Source organism: Sphaerodactylus townsendi, linkage group LG06 (assembly GCF_021028975.2).
Source record: "Sphaerodactylus townsendi isolate TG3544 linkage group LG06, MPM_Stown_v2.3, whole genome shotgun sequence".
NCBI lineage: Eukaryota > Metazoa > Chordata > Lepidosauria > Squamata > Sphaerodactylidae > Sphaerodactylus > Sphaerodactylus townsendi.
This window is the reverse complement of record NC_059430.1, coordinates 33,807,618-33,823,736: the sequence shown is the minus strand read 5'-3', so window position 1 is coordinate 33,823,736 and position 16,119 is coordinate 33,807,618. Positions and strand designations below refer to the sequence as shown.

Here is a 16,119-nt window from a genome sequence, read left to right as displayed (position 1 = left end):
CCAGATAAGACTCAAGGAACCTAAAGAAAGCAAAGGCAGAGTGGACTTTCTTGAAAGCAGCCAAGAAAGAATAAAGTCTACAGCTTCAAGTTTGTTCCAGTCAAGAAAGTACTTTATTTTAGGCAGACCCTGGGAGGAGTTAGGGTCTCAATTCTTCCAGCAACAGACCTTTTATTTGAACCTGGTGTGTGACTCTCCCACTCTGTCCCACCCAAGAACAGGGCACCTTCAGATGGTTTCACTTGGGGGGCAGAACATAAATCACATCACCAAATACCATGTAGACCTAGGTTATGTGCACTGGAAATAATGACTGGAATGCCTTAAATGTAAACAATGGTATCAGCTATGAGGACGAACCAATTTAAATATCCCTGAAGGATCGGGGACAAACCACTTTTCCCAAAAGTCAGTGTGAATACTAGGGTAGTCCCAAGGCTTATATCTTCCATTCCAGTGAAGTAGCTTGGCTTCATGAAGAAACTGTTCTGAGTACCTGGCATCAGGACTCCAGCCTGGGTGTGTTTTAAAAGAAAAACTTATTACAGCATTTACTGGAAAATCTTTTTTAAAAGTCAGCATAAGCATAATTCATCCAGTCACAGTACTTGCTTATTTCTCTCACCAGTGTTGACGAGGAATGCAGTTGTGATATTGTTTGTTCAGAAATACAGCTTGTAGTGTTTGTACAACCTTGGTCCGATGTAACAAGCAGTTAGAATAAAGTGCTCCACTTCATTGTCATTGGGTAGTGACATTTTTCATTGTCATCAAATGCTTAACACGTCTTGTAAATTTTAAAAAGCCAGCATCGTAGACAAGAAGGTAGTTTATGCTGATTTTATATTTGCTGGGTGTTCTTTTTAATGTGGGGAAGCATTCAAAACAGTCTTCCATATGCAGACTGAAAGGTCATTCTACCATCTCATACCCATCTGACACTCTTGTAGATGTAAACCAACTCTTCTGTCAGATGTAAACTTTCAATACCTCTGGCTGGTTTATACCGCATACTTTTCACAAATAAAATATGTATCCCATATTCTATTCAAATAATGCTAAGGAACTTGCAATTTTGATACCTGTAGCATTTTTATAACTTTATAAGGTGCATTTCTGAAATGTAAACTAGAGTTGTTTTACATAAAATAGTTTTTTTTTGTGCAAACTTGTACTGAAAATCTAAAAGAAACTTAAAATTCCAAGGTTCCAATCCTGAGAAAGCTAGTCAGACTTGGATCTCATGGAAACTAATGTGATTTGCTCCCTTGATTTCACTTGGATGTAAGCATGGCTTTGTCAGGCAGAGGCTCACAGGTTTGGTAAGTCTATTGTGGCCTGAATAGGGATATTTTTTGTAACTGAAAACTTACCTTTGCATTATCAAAGGGTCTCAGGTTTTAGCTGCTAAATCCAGATAAAATTTTTGTAGTAGTCCATGTTCTGAATTAAAATGGCAAACAGTGCAATCCAGAACAGAGTTATTCCAGTCTAAACCCATTGAAATCAGTGGGCTTAGACTGGAGTAACTCTGCTCTGGATTGCACTGTTAATCCTAGAATACTAGGTAAAAGGTTTTTTTAGATGTTTTGCTTGTACATCGCTATCAAATATGATTAAAATTGGTTTAATCCTTCACAGTTGTAAACTTCTGATTCAGCATATAACTGGGAGGCCGGTGTTATTTCTTAGATGTGCAAAACCTTCAGTACACACATACAGGAACTTGATCATTCTGAGGCTGCTTGACAAACTTTTGCTTTTTTTGGTCTAAAACTTACCTAGATGGCGAATATGCCAGAGAGGAGTGATGGGTGAGTATTTTCCATGGAATACGATGAGCATTGGGGAAGTGGCCACACCTCCTGCGAGAGTGCTGCTGTAAAGGTTTTCTCTGAAAAGATTTTTAAAAGAAAGGTCTGGGTTTTTTTAAAGAGGGGAAGATAGACTCTAGTACTTTCCTGTGTGGTAATTGATAAAATTGATAAAACACAGTACATTTACTCTCGTGTAAATGAGGGCAGAGGACAGAAAGGAACAGAGCAGTACCCCCCCCCCTTAATAGCTACAACACAGGTGGAAAGTGCCATCACATGACAGCAGATTCATGGCAACCCCCTAGGGCAGTGGTGGCAAACCTATGACACTCCAGATGTAATTGGCCATGCTGGCAGGGGCTGATGGGAATTGTAGTCCATGAATATCTGGAGTGCTATACGTTCGCCACCACTGCCCTAGGATCTTTAAGGTGCGATGAACAGAGGTAGTTTGTCTGCCTCTGTATGGCAACCCTGGACTTCTTTGGCAGTCTCCTATCCAAGTGCTCAACAGGGCTAACCCTGCTCAGCTTTTGAGATTTGATGTGATCTGGCTAGCCTGGCCCTGCAAGGCTGAAATTGGGATGCAATTGGAGTACTATCGGTACCAATTTAAACCTCAACAAGATGGCACCCTTCCATTGTATAAAGGCAAGAGAGCTACCATCCTGATCCCCCTCAACATTTTGTTAACATGCCAGAGAAGGAGTGATGATTGAGCTAATACAAAAGAAAGACTCTTCACTGTACCACGGAGAGACCCGTTTCTTACCGTGACATGCTGCTTAAGATGCCAGGTGAAACGTTAGGAGAAAAAACTACCAGACAATAGCCACACAGCCTGGAAAATCCACAGCAGCCAACAAAATAAAGTCTCCAAAAAGAACATTTGTGCTGGAGATGCTACTCTGGTATTAAATAGTAAGACTCTGCAAGCACTACAAAGCAATATAAAATGTAAAAGGAAGTATGCCAAAAACACTGAGTGCAGATTGCAGAATTTCACATCAGTGTGGGTCTGTAATTATTTCCAACCTTTCTTTTCAACAACATGACTGAGCTGTAGGGATTTGACTCTTTTCCCTTTTATGCATTTTTGGGCTGGAAATTGTTGCTCCATTTACTAACTGCCCCCCTCAAATATATCCCATACATTTTCCCCAATGGGGGTATAAGCAATTTGGGGAAATGGCACGTGGGAAAAGTTAGAACAGTCCCTTTTACTTCACATTTTGTTAAAACAAAATTTCAGGAGAAACTAAGGGACTATGACTACACATCATAGCGTTCTTCCACAATAAATTCCTTAGCAATCTGCATCTCAGTTAAATAACATCAGCTGCGTGAAAAGGAAGGACGGCAGTTTGTACATACTCAACATTTTTTTGCATCCATTTCTCCAACTGCTTTGTAATTCGTTGGTGCTTCCATTCCGTCATGTTAGCCACAAAGACACCAGGATTAAAGGAGCAGGTGCTGGGGCTAATGCCAAGATCACGAATTGTTTGTTTCCGGTAGTCTAGGAATCCCATATAGGTGTTCTGGAAAAGGAAAAAAATGAAGCATTAAATTACTTCACAAACATCCAACAGTTTCATAGTGCGTTTACCAGCTTGGCTTAGTAACATTCATTCATCTTGTGTTAAGTCTGAAAGAAAAAACAGATGTGCTTGCAAAGGAATTGAAGATCCACTATTTTATTTATTTATGTTATTCATAGCCTGCTTTTCTCGCTGGCTCAAGGCCAAAGCCAATTACACATAGTAAGGCAGTTCAATCAACAGAATGGAACATTAGTGAAACAATGCATCAGAATTTTGGAAGTCTGGAACTACAAGAAAGAACTGAAGAATAGCATAAGTATTCAATGACACATTAAACCGTACAGAAATTACATAAATAGGTTCCTGCATACAATAAGCTAGGTAGACCACTCTAATAATTTATCTAAGCAAGTCTGTAAAACCATTTTGTACAAAGCAGCCCTATTATTTGCGCAGAAAAATCTTGAATAGTTCAGTTTGGCATAGTTTGTGGAAAGCCGAGCAGCGGGGGGGGGGGGGGAGCTTTGTCCTCCCAGGAAGGCTATTCCACAATATGGAAGTGTCTGGTGGGGCTGGGGAGAGTAGGTTGGCTTCTAAAATCGATCACTCTAAATGTTCATCCTATCTGTCTTCCAAGGAGTTCTCTATGGCAGACATGATCTTCTCTTCTCAATTTATTTTTACAGCAGCTCTGTATATTGGGCTGAGAGAGCAACTGACCCAACGTCCCCCAGTAGGCTATATCACAAAACTGGGGACTGGAACCCAGGCCTTCCTGGTTGTCATCTGACTCTTTGGCCTTTCCGCACGGGCCATAAACAGCACCCTGGGGACGGCAAAAACGCCGTCCACAGGGAGCTGTTCGCACGGGGGGCGCAGCCCTCACGCCTCCCCAGCGGCACAAAGCCGCTGTTTCCCGACCTCGCTTCCCCAGGGAGGTTTTTGGGAAACAGTGGCTGGAATGCGCCATTCCCCCTCCCCTTTCCCAAACGCTGTACCGGACTGTCGCGCAGGGCGAGGGGGCATGTCCCCTGGCCTGTGCGACGCGCCGGAGGCCGGAGGACACGGTACGGCATTTGGGGGACGGCGCAGCCTGTGCAGATGCTGCGCCGTCCTCCCCGTCGAAACCGGTACCGTTCGTGCGAACGGCCCCGGGGGGGTTGGGTCGACGTTATGTACGCTGACCCGACCCCCATCATGGCCGTGCGGAAACGGCCTTTAACTACTGCACAACACTGACTATAACATTATAAGTAGTGAAGTCAGTTACTTGGTCTTACTTGTGAGTAAATTAATAATTTTCGATCCTGAATGCATTATTATGCATATAATCAGATCCCTTTTTTTCTTTCAGTTTGAAGAAGAAGAAGAAGAGTTGGATCTATATTCCCCCTTTCTCTACTGTAAGGAGACTCAAAGGGGCTTACAAACTCCTTTCCCTTCTCCCCCCTCACAACAAACACCCTGCGAGGTGGGTGGAGCTGAGAGAGCTCTGAAGAACTGTGACTAGCCCAAGGTCACCCAGCTGGCATGTTTTGGAGTGCACAAGCTAATCTAGGTCACCAGATAAGCCTCCACAGCTCAAGTGGCAGAGCGGGGAATCAAACCCAGTTCTCCAGATTAGAGTGCACCTGCTCTAAACCACTACACCATCAGAAGATTTACACGTCCCAATACTGCCTTGTGTTATTGTGTTTAAAAAGTACTCAAGCCCCAGAAGAATTAAGTAGGAAAATACTCCAGGAATACATTTTAATGTTGCAAAGATTTCTTACCTGCATCCCTACACTTCTGACCATTTCATGAGTTGAAGGTAGGTCACAGTCATCTGAAAAAGCCGCAGCATGTCCAGGGGCTAGATTTGTGTCATACAGTTCCTGAATGTCACCTTTTAAAAAAGTGGAAGCCAGCATTGTTCAAAAGATTCACTGGACTGCACTTTTCACTATGTTGGCTGTACCCAAAGATTTTTATCCCAGATTTTTTGAAAAGCACATACAAAACAAGTGGGTGACAAGCACCACTGCAGACGAAGCATTTACCTTTCTCTCTCTTACAGGAAGGAATGCCTCTTTGACCATGGTGGCTGGCCTGCTGTGGGCTTATTTAAAAACAAGAAATGGGCTTTTTCTAAATGGTATTTGACCCCCATCCTGCAGTATGCCACATGTAGATATCAAGAACAAAGCCTTGCACAAGAAGTCCTTGGGATTTGAAAGAACTGACTGAAACTTGCTGAAACAACCAGTTGAGACATATAAGTCTCCTGGAAGGTGGTCAGAATCCAGATAACTGGTGGGTTTTTTGAGCTGTGTGGCCATGGTCTGGTAGTTTAAGCTCCCAATGTTTGCCCTGCATCTTTGACTGGCATCTTCAGAGGCATGCCACAGTAAGATATGTTTCTTTTTGTGGCAAACTGTGGAGAGAAAACACATCTGACCATGCCCTCTGATGATGCCTGTCCCCCTCGCCAACACCCGTCGGCACCACGACTCAACGGATTCACCCGAGGGGAACCAGCATGGAGGGAAAGCCTGATGGCAGCCTTCACGGCGAAAAAATCCAGGTTCCAGAGGGAGCCGACTCGATGGAAAGGCCCAGGGTCGCAGCCGGCGGGTGATTTCCGCAGGGCCTGTAAGACTGAGTTGTTCCACCGGGCCTTTGGAGATACCAGCCGCTGAGTTGTCGTTCCCCCCCCCTCCCCCCGTTCATGGGTCCCTAATATTATCGGGGCCCATTATTGAGACCCATAGGTCCTAATACCATCAGGACCCACTGCCTCTCTCTCCTCTCTTTAGGAGGATTAGGTTTAGGTGGGATGCCATCTTAGGATGACTGCTGTTTTTATTATATTTATGGAAGCTTTGTATAATGATTTTATGTATGGCTTTATGTTGTAAACCGCCCAGAGCCCTTCAGGGATGGGGCGGTATATTAAGTTAAATAAATAATAATAATAAAAAACAAAAACAAAAGGAAAAATGTGAGGCAAATGGGGATGCTGGAAACGTCAAACAGCCTTCCCACTGCCAATAAGTATCTATGGGCAACAGTGGGCTTACGCTGGCCGAAAGGCTGGCTTCAGTTCTAACTGTGGCCCACCAGTATAATGCTGGCAAAGGCCAGGAGGGTGCCAACTAATGTCGGCTCCTTCCCTGGCACACCCCTAGCCTGCCCCTGCTAAATCAGTGGCAGGGGCGCTGGAGCTCTGGCACAACCAGAGGTGAGTGCCTTGGAGAAGGCAAAACCACCAAAGCAGTCGCCCTCTGCTCTCATAGGAGAATTCGCCTCCCCCTTTCTGAATGAGGCTCTTGGGTTTTTTTAAAAAATGATACAGCTGCTGGCACAGTACTGGTGCCTTATGAATATATTTATAATTTTTTAAAAAATTAGACTACTCTACCCTGATCATATGAATCAAATATCAAGAATGTACTCAAACAGCTAATATTTTCATATTTTTTTCTTTTGCTGGAAAGTAGGTAACAAATGATCTCAATTTTAAAAACCTTGCAGTATGTATAGACTTTAAGGTCTTCAGACAATGTGGGGAGAAGCCGCTTACCTTGGACAATGACATCATCATCAAGATATATCACTTTATCATGTTCATGGATAAGGAGAGGAAGGTAAAATCGTACGAAATTCAGCTGGAGGATAAAAAAGAGAGGGAAGAATGCGTCTCAACAAAGCCTGTCAGAAGGAGACATCCAGGATCATTAAATGGCACATTGTAGGAACATCCAGTCATCAAACAATAAAATAGCTTTCCGGATAAATATTTCTAATGAAACACAAACCTTGGATCCCTTTTATGTCATTTTTTTCAGTTATGGGAACGAGGTACTTGGATGAGGATTCATACATTCCTAGAATCTAAGTTCTCCCTATCCCCAGATTCAAGGCACTCAATCATGGAAGGCAAGCGTTTTCCACATGCTCATTATCACTGAAATCACTAGGCAACTGTTAGGTTTGAAGGTGGGGGGGGGGGGGGAGAGGGGGGATGTGACGATGACCAACACAGCCTTATTTTTGTGCATGTGGACTACAGCAAACAAGGAGTAAAGTCAGGACTGCTTGTGATTGGCTGGTTGTGAAAGGTAGAATTCGAAAGGCTCCAAAAGGAGGTTTTGGGGAGATCTGATGAGAGCGAACTTGTGAATGGGTGTGTGCTGACTGGCCTCCATTCTAAGCTGGTTAAGCTATCCTGTTTGAGGGACTGGAGGGTCAGATTTGTTTGGAGAGATTACACGTTAGCATTACAAGCAGAGTGCGTGGAGGCCTAAGTACAGCGGAGCATCCCCAAACATGCATGTGAGCTTTGGCACAAAGAAAAGTCAGAGTTGTTTGTAGTTTCTAATCTAATAAAAAGAGTATTTATTAGTGAATTCCATTCTGGATAGAAAGGTAGATAGATAGGTTCACTAATCTAATCTAGCTGGATGGGGATGGATGCACTCAGCATCCATCCTGTCTATACACATGGTGCAGTAGAAGTGGTGAGAGAGCAAGAAGGAGTGAGCCAGAAGGAAGGAAGTTCCTGAGAGTATCAGTCTAACATCAAAGGGATAGTACCAGCATGATAAAGGTGTCAATTCCTGGGTCCCTATCTAGCATCTGACTTACTGGTAAAAACCTCTTTGAGGTTGAGGCAGGAAACAGCGTAAAAGTCCTTCCAACAAATTTAAAAGGAGAATCTGTACCACATCCCTGGTGAAAACAAAAACAGTGACTCTCAATAAAAATATGGGTTGCTTGGTTGTTTTACTGTGAGGAAAACCCCACTCAGACGGAGGCAGAGATAAAGAGAGGATTGTTATGTTTAGTCTAGGAGAAACACAAGGGTTGAGAGATGCCTGCTATGTAAAAGGACACATGTATCTTGCAAAGGAAGTTTCTTTTCACTTTTTCTGTTGGCTATGTACTCACAGGTTGAAGTAAGTCAGGGCGGGCGGCATCTGGTCGGATTTTCCCTTTCAGCACCATGGGGTTGAATTCTACAATTTTGAACTTTATATCTTTCAGTTTGGAATTTTCGATCCATTTTCTGAAACGCAAAAGAAACAGGAGCATATCAAAGAACATCAGACAATGAGCAGGTTGTTTAATATATGCACATACTTAAATATAATTGCCTTGAATAAATAAGGTCTTAAAGACAACTCACGCTACAAAACAAAATCATCATATAAGAGCCCGAGTAAACACTGATTAAAAAAAACTGGTATCACTTGCCACTTCTCCCACGATAAAAAATAATGGAGAAATTGATAGGAAGAGGAGCAAACGCAAGGTAAATAGGCCCACTGTTGAGTGGAAATGGAGAAACTTTGACAAAAGACTGAGAAAACAGAAATGCTCAGTAGAAATGCCCTGAAGAAGAGAATAGGCTTAAATAGGGATGGTAGGAAGCATCTATTGCAGTGACTAGACTTCAGTCTGCAGCCTGTGGTTTATAACATTGAGTGTTTATTAGTCTAATAGGATTTTAAACTATGTAATATTTTTAATATTGGGTTGGTAGAAAACTGCCCCAAGTGATTTTTTTTTTGAACTGGATATTTGAAGAAATATCTTTTTTTTGCAAAGGCCCCTCTGGCTATTTTCATCTGCCTGGAGAAGAAGAAAAAAACTCCTATAAAGGGATGTGGCACAGCAAGATGGGTAGGAGGGGGGGAAAATGACAGTGTCCCCAATATTAATGGTAACTGGTGGAGACAGATTGAGGAAAGTTGTGTTGGTCAGTACAGCATGTAGTTTTGCTCTAACAGCCCAAAGGCCAGGCGGTAGAGCCGTGGCTGCGGAGGGCAAAGTAGACCTGCTTCCAAAGAGCCAATCAGTGGCGTGGGCACTGGGGAAGAAGGAGAAAAACCACTTCTCTCTGGGAAAAGCCTACGACCAGGAATGACTTGGGGATGTAAGTCTGTGCTGCAAAAAGGAGGCGTTCCCAGATCAAAACTGCACTGCCCACGAGAACGCCCCTGGATCACCCACGCCCACGCCAGCGTGAGCTCCTGTGGCAAAGGGGTGCTGGCGTGTGCCAGGTTTGGGTGCTGTGCAGTTGCACAACACCCAGTTGCCAGCATAATAGCCCCTTTGCCAGCATATTTGCCCCTTAAATTAGCGGACTGGGGATCCGCATGGGTGCAACCCCACTCTGCTTCCAAGGCTCCATTAAGACCCCAACCCTTGGATTGCACTCAAAGCCTTCCTCTAAACAGGCAGACAAGTAGGGACCTAAATCACTTCTTAAGATCATTTCACCTGATATGTGAGACGCTGTTCTTCAAGCCGACAATATAGAACAAGATGTTAGAATCAGAGTTGCTGTAAATGCTGCTGATTGCTGCGATTGCTGCACCCATTCTTCCCGCAGCAGCACAGATCACCACAGGAATGTCTTCTTCCATTTCCTCAGGGCTCTCCAAATCCACTGGGTTTTAAAAACAAATATCAAACCATATGTTACTACACACAGTTGCAAAAGGGTAGGTGTATTAATTAGAAGCATTAAAATAATACAGGAAGAATCCAGTGACACTTTAGAGGCTAACCAGGTTCATTGCCGCAGACGCTGTCATGAGTTGGTGCTAATTTGTTCAGAGGCACCAGATTTGGCCAACTTTGCTATTAGAATATAAAAGTGAGGGCCCACAAGACTCATGGGCGGAACCCCCTCTCCTCCTTTAACCAGTTTGGCGCAGCTCCAGGTTTCACCACTCATCTCTGAGCTTGGACGCAGTAGTAGTAATGTCTGAAAGCTTCTGCAAGCCCAGAGTGGCTCCTGGCGTCCACAGCTACAGCTGGGCACAGGTGGCTCCTGGAATCCAGCACTGTCAAGGCTGAGTCTAAAGTGGCACTCTGGAGCAACTCCCAATAATGACCACCTCAGAATCATGGTAACTGCTTTGTCTTCACATGCACAGACAAGGGAGAAATTCAAGCCATTTTTTTAAGATTGCACTTTTTTGGCAAACCTGGGGGATACCCTAAATTTTCAGGAAAATCTATTTAGTGTCAGCGTGGCCCCAATCTACAGATTTAGATATCTGTAGATGGGGACCACATATCACTATTAGATAGATAGGTGACACTTCTATAAATTTCTAATTGGATCTGTTTTTCATATTTCATTCTGCACTTTTCTACTTGGCTGATCTATCAACAGTTGGGAATTGTCCTCACACACTCTAAACACTGTATTGTCCAAGACTTTCACTGCCAGAATCGCTAAGATGTTGTGGGTTTTCCGCGTTGCATGGTCGTGTTCCTCTGAAGATGCAGGGTGAAAAGTCAGGAGAAAATACTACTGGAACACAGCCATACAACCTGAAAAACTCACAACATCCTAGACTGACAGTTCTTTCTAGCCTATAATTCATCTGCCTTATAGGTGTGTACTTCGTGTATCTGACGCATTTCATGTATCATGAATGCTTATGCTGGAATAAATGTTGTGTGCCTCTGAGCTCTACTGTACTTCAGTTTTATTTTGCTAATGCAGTGATGTAGTTCTGTTTCGTGCTAGTTTGAAGGGGCTTTTACACAAGTCTGTAAAAGAAGTTAGGAGGAAAGTCTTGGTAAAAGTCAATAGCATTGTGTATTAGTCAGACTCATCTCCTAATCTAAAGACAAAGTGTAACGATCATTCCACCCCATAAAACAAAAAGTCCAGCAGCACCTTAAAGACTAACATTTATTTCCACATGAGCTTTCATTCCACATACCTGCTGCTGGCTAATGCCATGCTGGTGTTGGCTGCCATACTTCTTTATGATACTGGGCCTGTGCTCACATACTTGTTTACATGCAGAGACACTGTAAGCAATCACAAAGGAACAAGGCAGCTAGGACAGGCGCGCTGCTGGCTAGCTAGTAGCAGAGAAGGTTCCACAGCAATGCTACAGTACAGAGCCAACAGCTATGGTTGGAAGCCGGGGAACCTCAGCGAACCATTTTGAGGATCTCAGAATGCCAGCAGCTGTGGACTCTACCCTCCTACTTATCTTGTATTATGACTGCAAAGGGTTCAGCCTTGGTAACGTCAAAATAAAAACAGATTCTAACAACAGATGCCTACCTGGTTCATTCTTAAGCAAGGTAGACGGTATCTTCTGAACTTTATTATAAAGAATCACACAAATGGTCAAAACAAGTAGGAACAGGAGAATCTGATTAACTGAAAGACAAAAGGGCAGCTTGTTAACAATCAGCATCGGGGGAGATCCTGATCAAGGTTTTAGCTGGCGGAAGACACATCTTGCCTGCAGAAAAGCAGCAGGGTTTTCCTACTCCCACTGCAGACTCATGCTTTTTGCCATTAATCCCTGAGGATCCACCAACCCTTTCTTTGGCCGTTTCTGCACGGCCGTAAGGGCGCCTCCACGCCGGCAAGAATTCCGCCGGCGTGGAGGCGGAGGCCGTTCGCATGCAAGCATGCGGACGGCCTCTGGAGAGGCCGGCAGACGGCCGGCGGCTCCGCATGGAGCCGCCTCTTCCCCTGACATTTACGCCGTCCGCTTGCTGGCCACCGGTTTGTCCTGGCTGCCCTAAGCCCACTCCAGGGTCGAGGACAGCGTGGCGGGCTTCACGCCAGCAGGCGTCACTTAATGGTGACAAGGTGAGTCGGATCGGAGCTCAACGAGTTGCAGCCCGGCGGTGCGGTGCTGTTCGCGACCGCGCCCGGGAACACGCTGTTGAAGGAAAAACAACCCTTTAAAGGGTTGTTGTTTTCAGGGCGGGCTTGACGCCGCCCTGGGGAGAGAGGGCAGCAGAGCCGAATTGCGGCGCTGCATTGCAGCAGCGCCACCTGTGCGAATGGCTCCCTGGGGGCGGTGTATTTCCCGTCCCCAGGGTGCCATTTACGGGCCGTGCGGAAACGGCCTTTGTTTGTTTAAATTTAAAACATTTGTTAGCTACCTTTCTCCCTTGTGGAACTCAAGGTGGCTTACAAAACGACTACTCCACGGCAGGAGCAGAAAGACAATGCTCTCTGCTGCTCCTCTTGTGCTAGATAAAATCCACATCATTGTATACAATATGGTTGCGAGGGCCAGTGTCATGTTTTTGGAGGCGCTAGGCATACAGTGTCCAGGGGTCCATCTGTGTTTCATCAGGGTCCCTTTATGCCCTCCCATCCACACCCACACCTGCGTGCCCCCCACCTATCCATGTATCCTTCTCCTGCTTACAGGTCTTCCCACCATCTATGGTCAGTTGTCTTCACTACCTGCAGTTGCCACCTGGAGTGCCTTCACTGTGCACCACCCACATGCCCTTCCTCAATTACTCTGGGCAGTTGGACTCATGGGTGTAGACTGGAGAGATGTGTGGGCAGAGGCTCCCCCCTCAGGTTATGCTGATGTTAGCCCAGTTGGTACATGATAAAACTCCCTCGTTCAGACAAACATTGGTTAACTACTAGTGTCATAGTCAAAGATCTCACAAGCATCAAAGATCTCCAAAGACACCAAAACCCTTGAGAAAGGGAGGCACTCTTGCCCTGGGCCATCCTGTGGAACAGCCTTGGAAGCAAATGTGCACACAGATTTCCTTTGATGAAGCAAAGAACCATGATCCTAAAAAGGACACAGAGCCATCTTGCCAGAGCACCCACCCCTAGAAATAGTGCTGCCCCTTTAATTGAGGGCTAATTTCCAAGGAAGTGGGGCCCTGAATAGGCTCCAAACCAATGCTGGAGCAACACTCCAGGTTACCTGTCATTCACTTTTGTGTTGTTTTCACCTCCAACAGTTGCTGCCCATGGTGGACTAACAGTTAGGTTGACTAACACTGTACACTCCTCCGGACATGCTGGTTGGCCTGCTTGTCAAACTCTAAAACCCATCTGCTACTGCCTTACATGCGCATTCCCTGCTTTTAGGTAATGAACTTTCTGAGGGTGTCAGTCACAAACAGGACACCTAACTTCTTCAATTAGCATTTTAGCCCTGAAATTTTCTTACTTTTTCGTAATACAGCCATGTGTCCCTTCCATATGATTGCAACCTGTTGCTGAGAGAGACAAAGAGGGAAAGGTTGAAACACAACACAAAAGTAGGCAGACCTTATCTATGTGTTTCACAGACCTAGATGTTGGCTTTAGATATTGCTTATGACTTGCATGGGAAACACTCCACATTGATCTAGTAGAGATTAGAAATGCATAAATGCATTTCCAATAGTAAGCATTCTTGTTGTTTTCATGCAACTTGGGTTACTTCACTAAACCTGGCCAATTTCATGTCAGTTTCACTGGGTCTGTCATTGCAGCAATAGATGTTCTGTGTTCTGTGTTCAAAAAAAGAAACTAAAAAGAAAGCCCTTCTGATTGTTCTGCAATGGTGACCTGAAGAATGGGAGGAATTACTATGGTATAGGCTGGGGGAGGTGGGGAGGAGCCTAATGCATACAATCTCTACTGCTTTCCCTGGGAAGAGAGAGGAAGCACTTCAAGAGCTTTCAGAAACTGTGGGGATTCTCTGATTTGAGAGCATGGACCTCTTGGACCTCCCCTCCCCATTTCTACAGTGTAGAAAAAAAAGTTTAGGGCTTTGAAACCGTGACACATGTAAAGATGAAGCATGCAACCCTCCCCTCCAAACGTTGTGATCTACAAAATAATAAACTCTGTCCAAAAAGGGAGCAAAGCAATATGTCCCATCCAAAGGTGTGCATCTGTATAGCTACATGTGCTGAGCACCCAAAAAATAAAAGGAAACAGGGTAATTGCTCACAATAGCCCTGTTTGCTGTGAATCCGTTGCTGTACACATTTGGGTGAAGTGGTGCTCACAGTTGCTGCCATGGGGAGAAAACACGCTTGGGGGACGTTTCTGAAATGGTGGCCTATCACACTGGTCGGCATCTCAGCAGACATGAAACTGACATGACATGGCGGGAGAATGGGTGGTGGGATGGGAAAAATAAAGCAGTTGGGCGCCCATGCAGTTCCATCGGGAGCTGGTTCAACCCAGGATTTTTCAAAAACATTGCGATTTTGCCAATTTTTGAAAAACCTGGGTTGAGGGAAATGTAATGGGCCAATCCCACTTTGGGGGAGGCACTCATGCAAAGTTCTTCCCCAAACTGGGATATTTCCCTTCATCAACCCATTATATTTCTACTGTGCGGAATCCACCTTTGTGAAATAGGATGTTGGACTAAATGGATTATTGATGTGATCCACCACAGTAGTTCTTATGTCCTTATCAGATAGGTTCATCAGTATTATAATGTCCTAATTAATAAAAAAATTAGTGTAATCCTATGCATGTTTACTCAGAATTTATTTCTTTATTTCATTTATATGCTGCCTTTCTCCCCAAAGGGGAGAGAAAATGGCTTACATCTTTCTTGTATCCTCCTTTTTATCCTTAAAAACAATCCTATGAGGTAGGTTAGGCTGAGAGTGTGTGACTGGTTCAAAGTGACAAAGTAAACTTCAATGGCAAAGTAGAGATTTGACTCTGAGTCTCACGGCTTCTATTTGGGATACTAACCAGTGCACCACAGTACCAGCCCAACCTTTTGATGGATCTTACTCCTAGGTAAGTGTCCATAGGACTGCAGCGTAACATACTAAATTAGTTTAGAAAGATATTACCTTCAATTATATTGTTCTTAGACATTCCTCAGACAAAGAATCTTTACGACTGAATGTATTTTTCATTCTATAGAATGAAATTCTGTTCTATATATTTTTCATTCTATAGAACAGATATCCAAAAACAATCTTTTTATAAGCAAAAAAAACCACACACACACACACAAACCCTTGTCACTATTTACCAGAGCCCTAAATCACATTTAGTCTCATATTTGCCATGTGAAATGTACCATATGCTTTCCCCCGTAACAGTCAGGCCCATGTAACTTGCACCAGATTGTAAACTCCAGAATCCAACCCAGCACAACGATGCTGCTTTTGGTTTAATACACAAAAATTCCATAAGATCAAAGTTAGAGGCTCAGTTTTCAAATCTGAGATAGTATCTGCTGAGTATTTTGTAGCACATTTACTAAAACTCTTCGAAGTTTGTTACTGGATCCTGACACTACCCAGGCACAATTGTAAGATCCTAGGAGCAGAAGTGGAAATGAAAAAGGAAACTGACAGAAGAGATGACTGGGTTCCTGCAGAATTAAATGTCTTACCTCTCAAATGCAGTAAAGCAATTAGGATTTCTTTCTCCAGAAAAATAACTGCAAGGCAGCTGTTCTTGGCTGCTGGATGATCCAGTACAAAAAAACCCCACTTATGCCAAAACTGGATCTCTTGTGAGATCCCTGTTGAAATCCTGCAGGCGAGAGACTTGAAAGCCCTCTGTAGTCCCTACAGACATACTTTGATAGGAAAATGTCTTTTAAAATTCTCTTGCCGTTTACTTAGAGAAAGGTTTCCTTCCTCTCTGCTACTATGGAGCTATACAGAATGCAGACATTTCCTGGTGGAGTGAGAGAGCCACATAAACTGTTTCCAGATGTGCCAAACAGCACCGTTCCAGATCTGGCTGACTTGCCTCCCCCTGCAGTTGATCTTCATCTGACAGAAAATTCCAGAGAGGAAAAAGCACTTCCAGAAGAAACCTCAGACACAGTTCTGAGCTCAAATTACATTTTTGTTTTTCGCTGCCCTGAAGAGGGCTGTGCCTGTCAGTTTACAAGTATTTTTAAAAATATGAACAATGGACAGGGCAATGAATACATTATATTTATTTATTGTTAATGAAATAAGTGTGTGTGTGTGTGCGCGCA

The 16,119-nt window shown here is 44.0% G+C and overlaps 1 protein-coding gene across 1 annotated transcript; it reads right to left on the bottom strand.

The window, feature by feature from the left end:
* Positions 1-94: 94 nt before the first annotated feature.
* Positions 95-15,901, bottom strand: GLT8D2 (glycosyltransferase 8 domain containing 2). Its single transcript, XM_048500347.1, has 10 exons — positions 15,520-15,901; positions 13,330-13,378; positions 11,445-11,543; positions 9,629-9,797; positions 8,294-8,411; positions 6,927-7,011; positions 5,137-5,249; positions 3,192-3,358; positions 1,782-1,894; positions 95-515 (listed from the first exon to the last, which is right to left on the bottom strand). Exons 2-10 carry the CDS (start codon positions 13,346-13,348, stop codon positions 343-345), a joined length of 1,056 nt encoding a protein of 351 aa, XP_048356304.1. The 5' UTR covers positions 13,349-13,378; positions 15,520-15,901; the 3' UTR covers positions 95-342.
* Between the last annotated feature and the right edge of the window lie 218 nt (positions 15,902-16,119).

What these genes read in the sequence shown, in the direction of transcription:
- GLT8D2 (XM_048500347.1), bottom strand. An exon ending in GCCCTGACTTACTTCAACCT is followed by an intron (nt 7,012 to 8,293) that starts GTGAGTACATAG and finishes TTTATCCTCCAG; the next exon opens with CTGAATTTCGTACGATTTTA. An exon ending in CTGGCATATTCGCCATCTAG is followed by an intron (nt 516 to 1,781) that starts GTAAGTTTTAGA and finishes AAACACACCCAG; the next exon opens with GCTGGAGTCCTGATGCCAGG.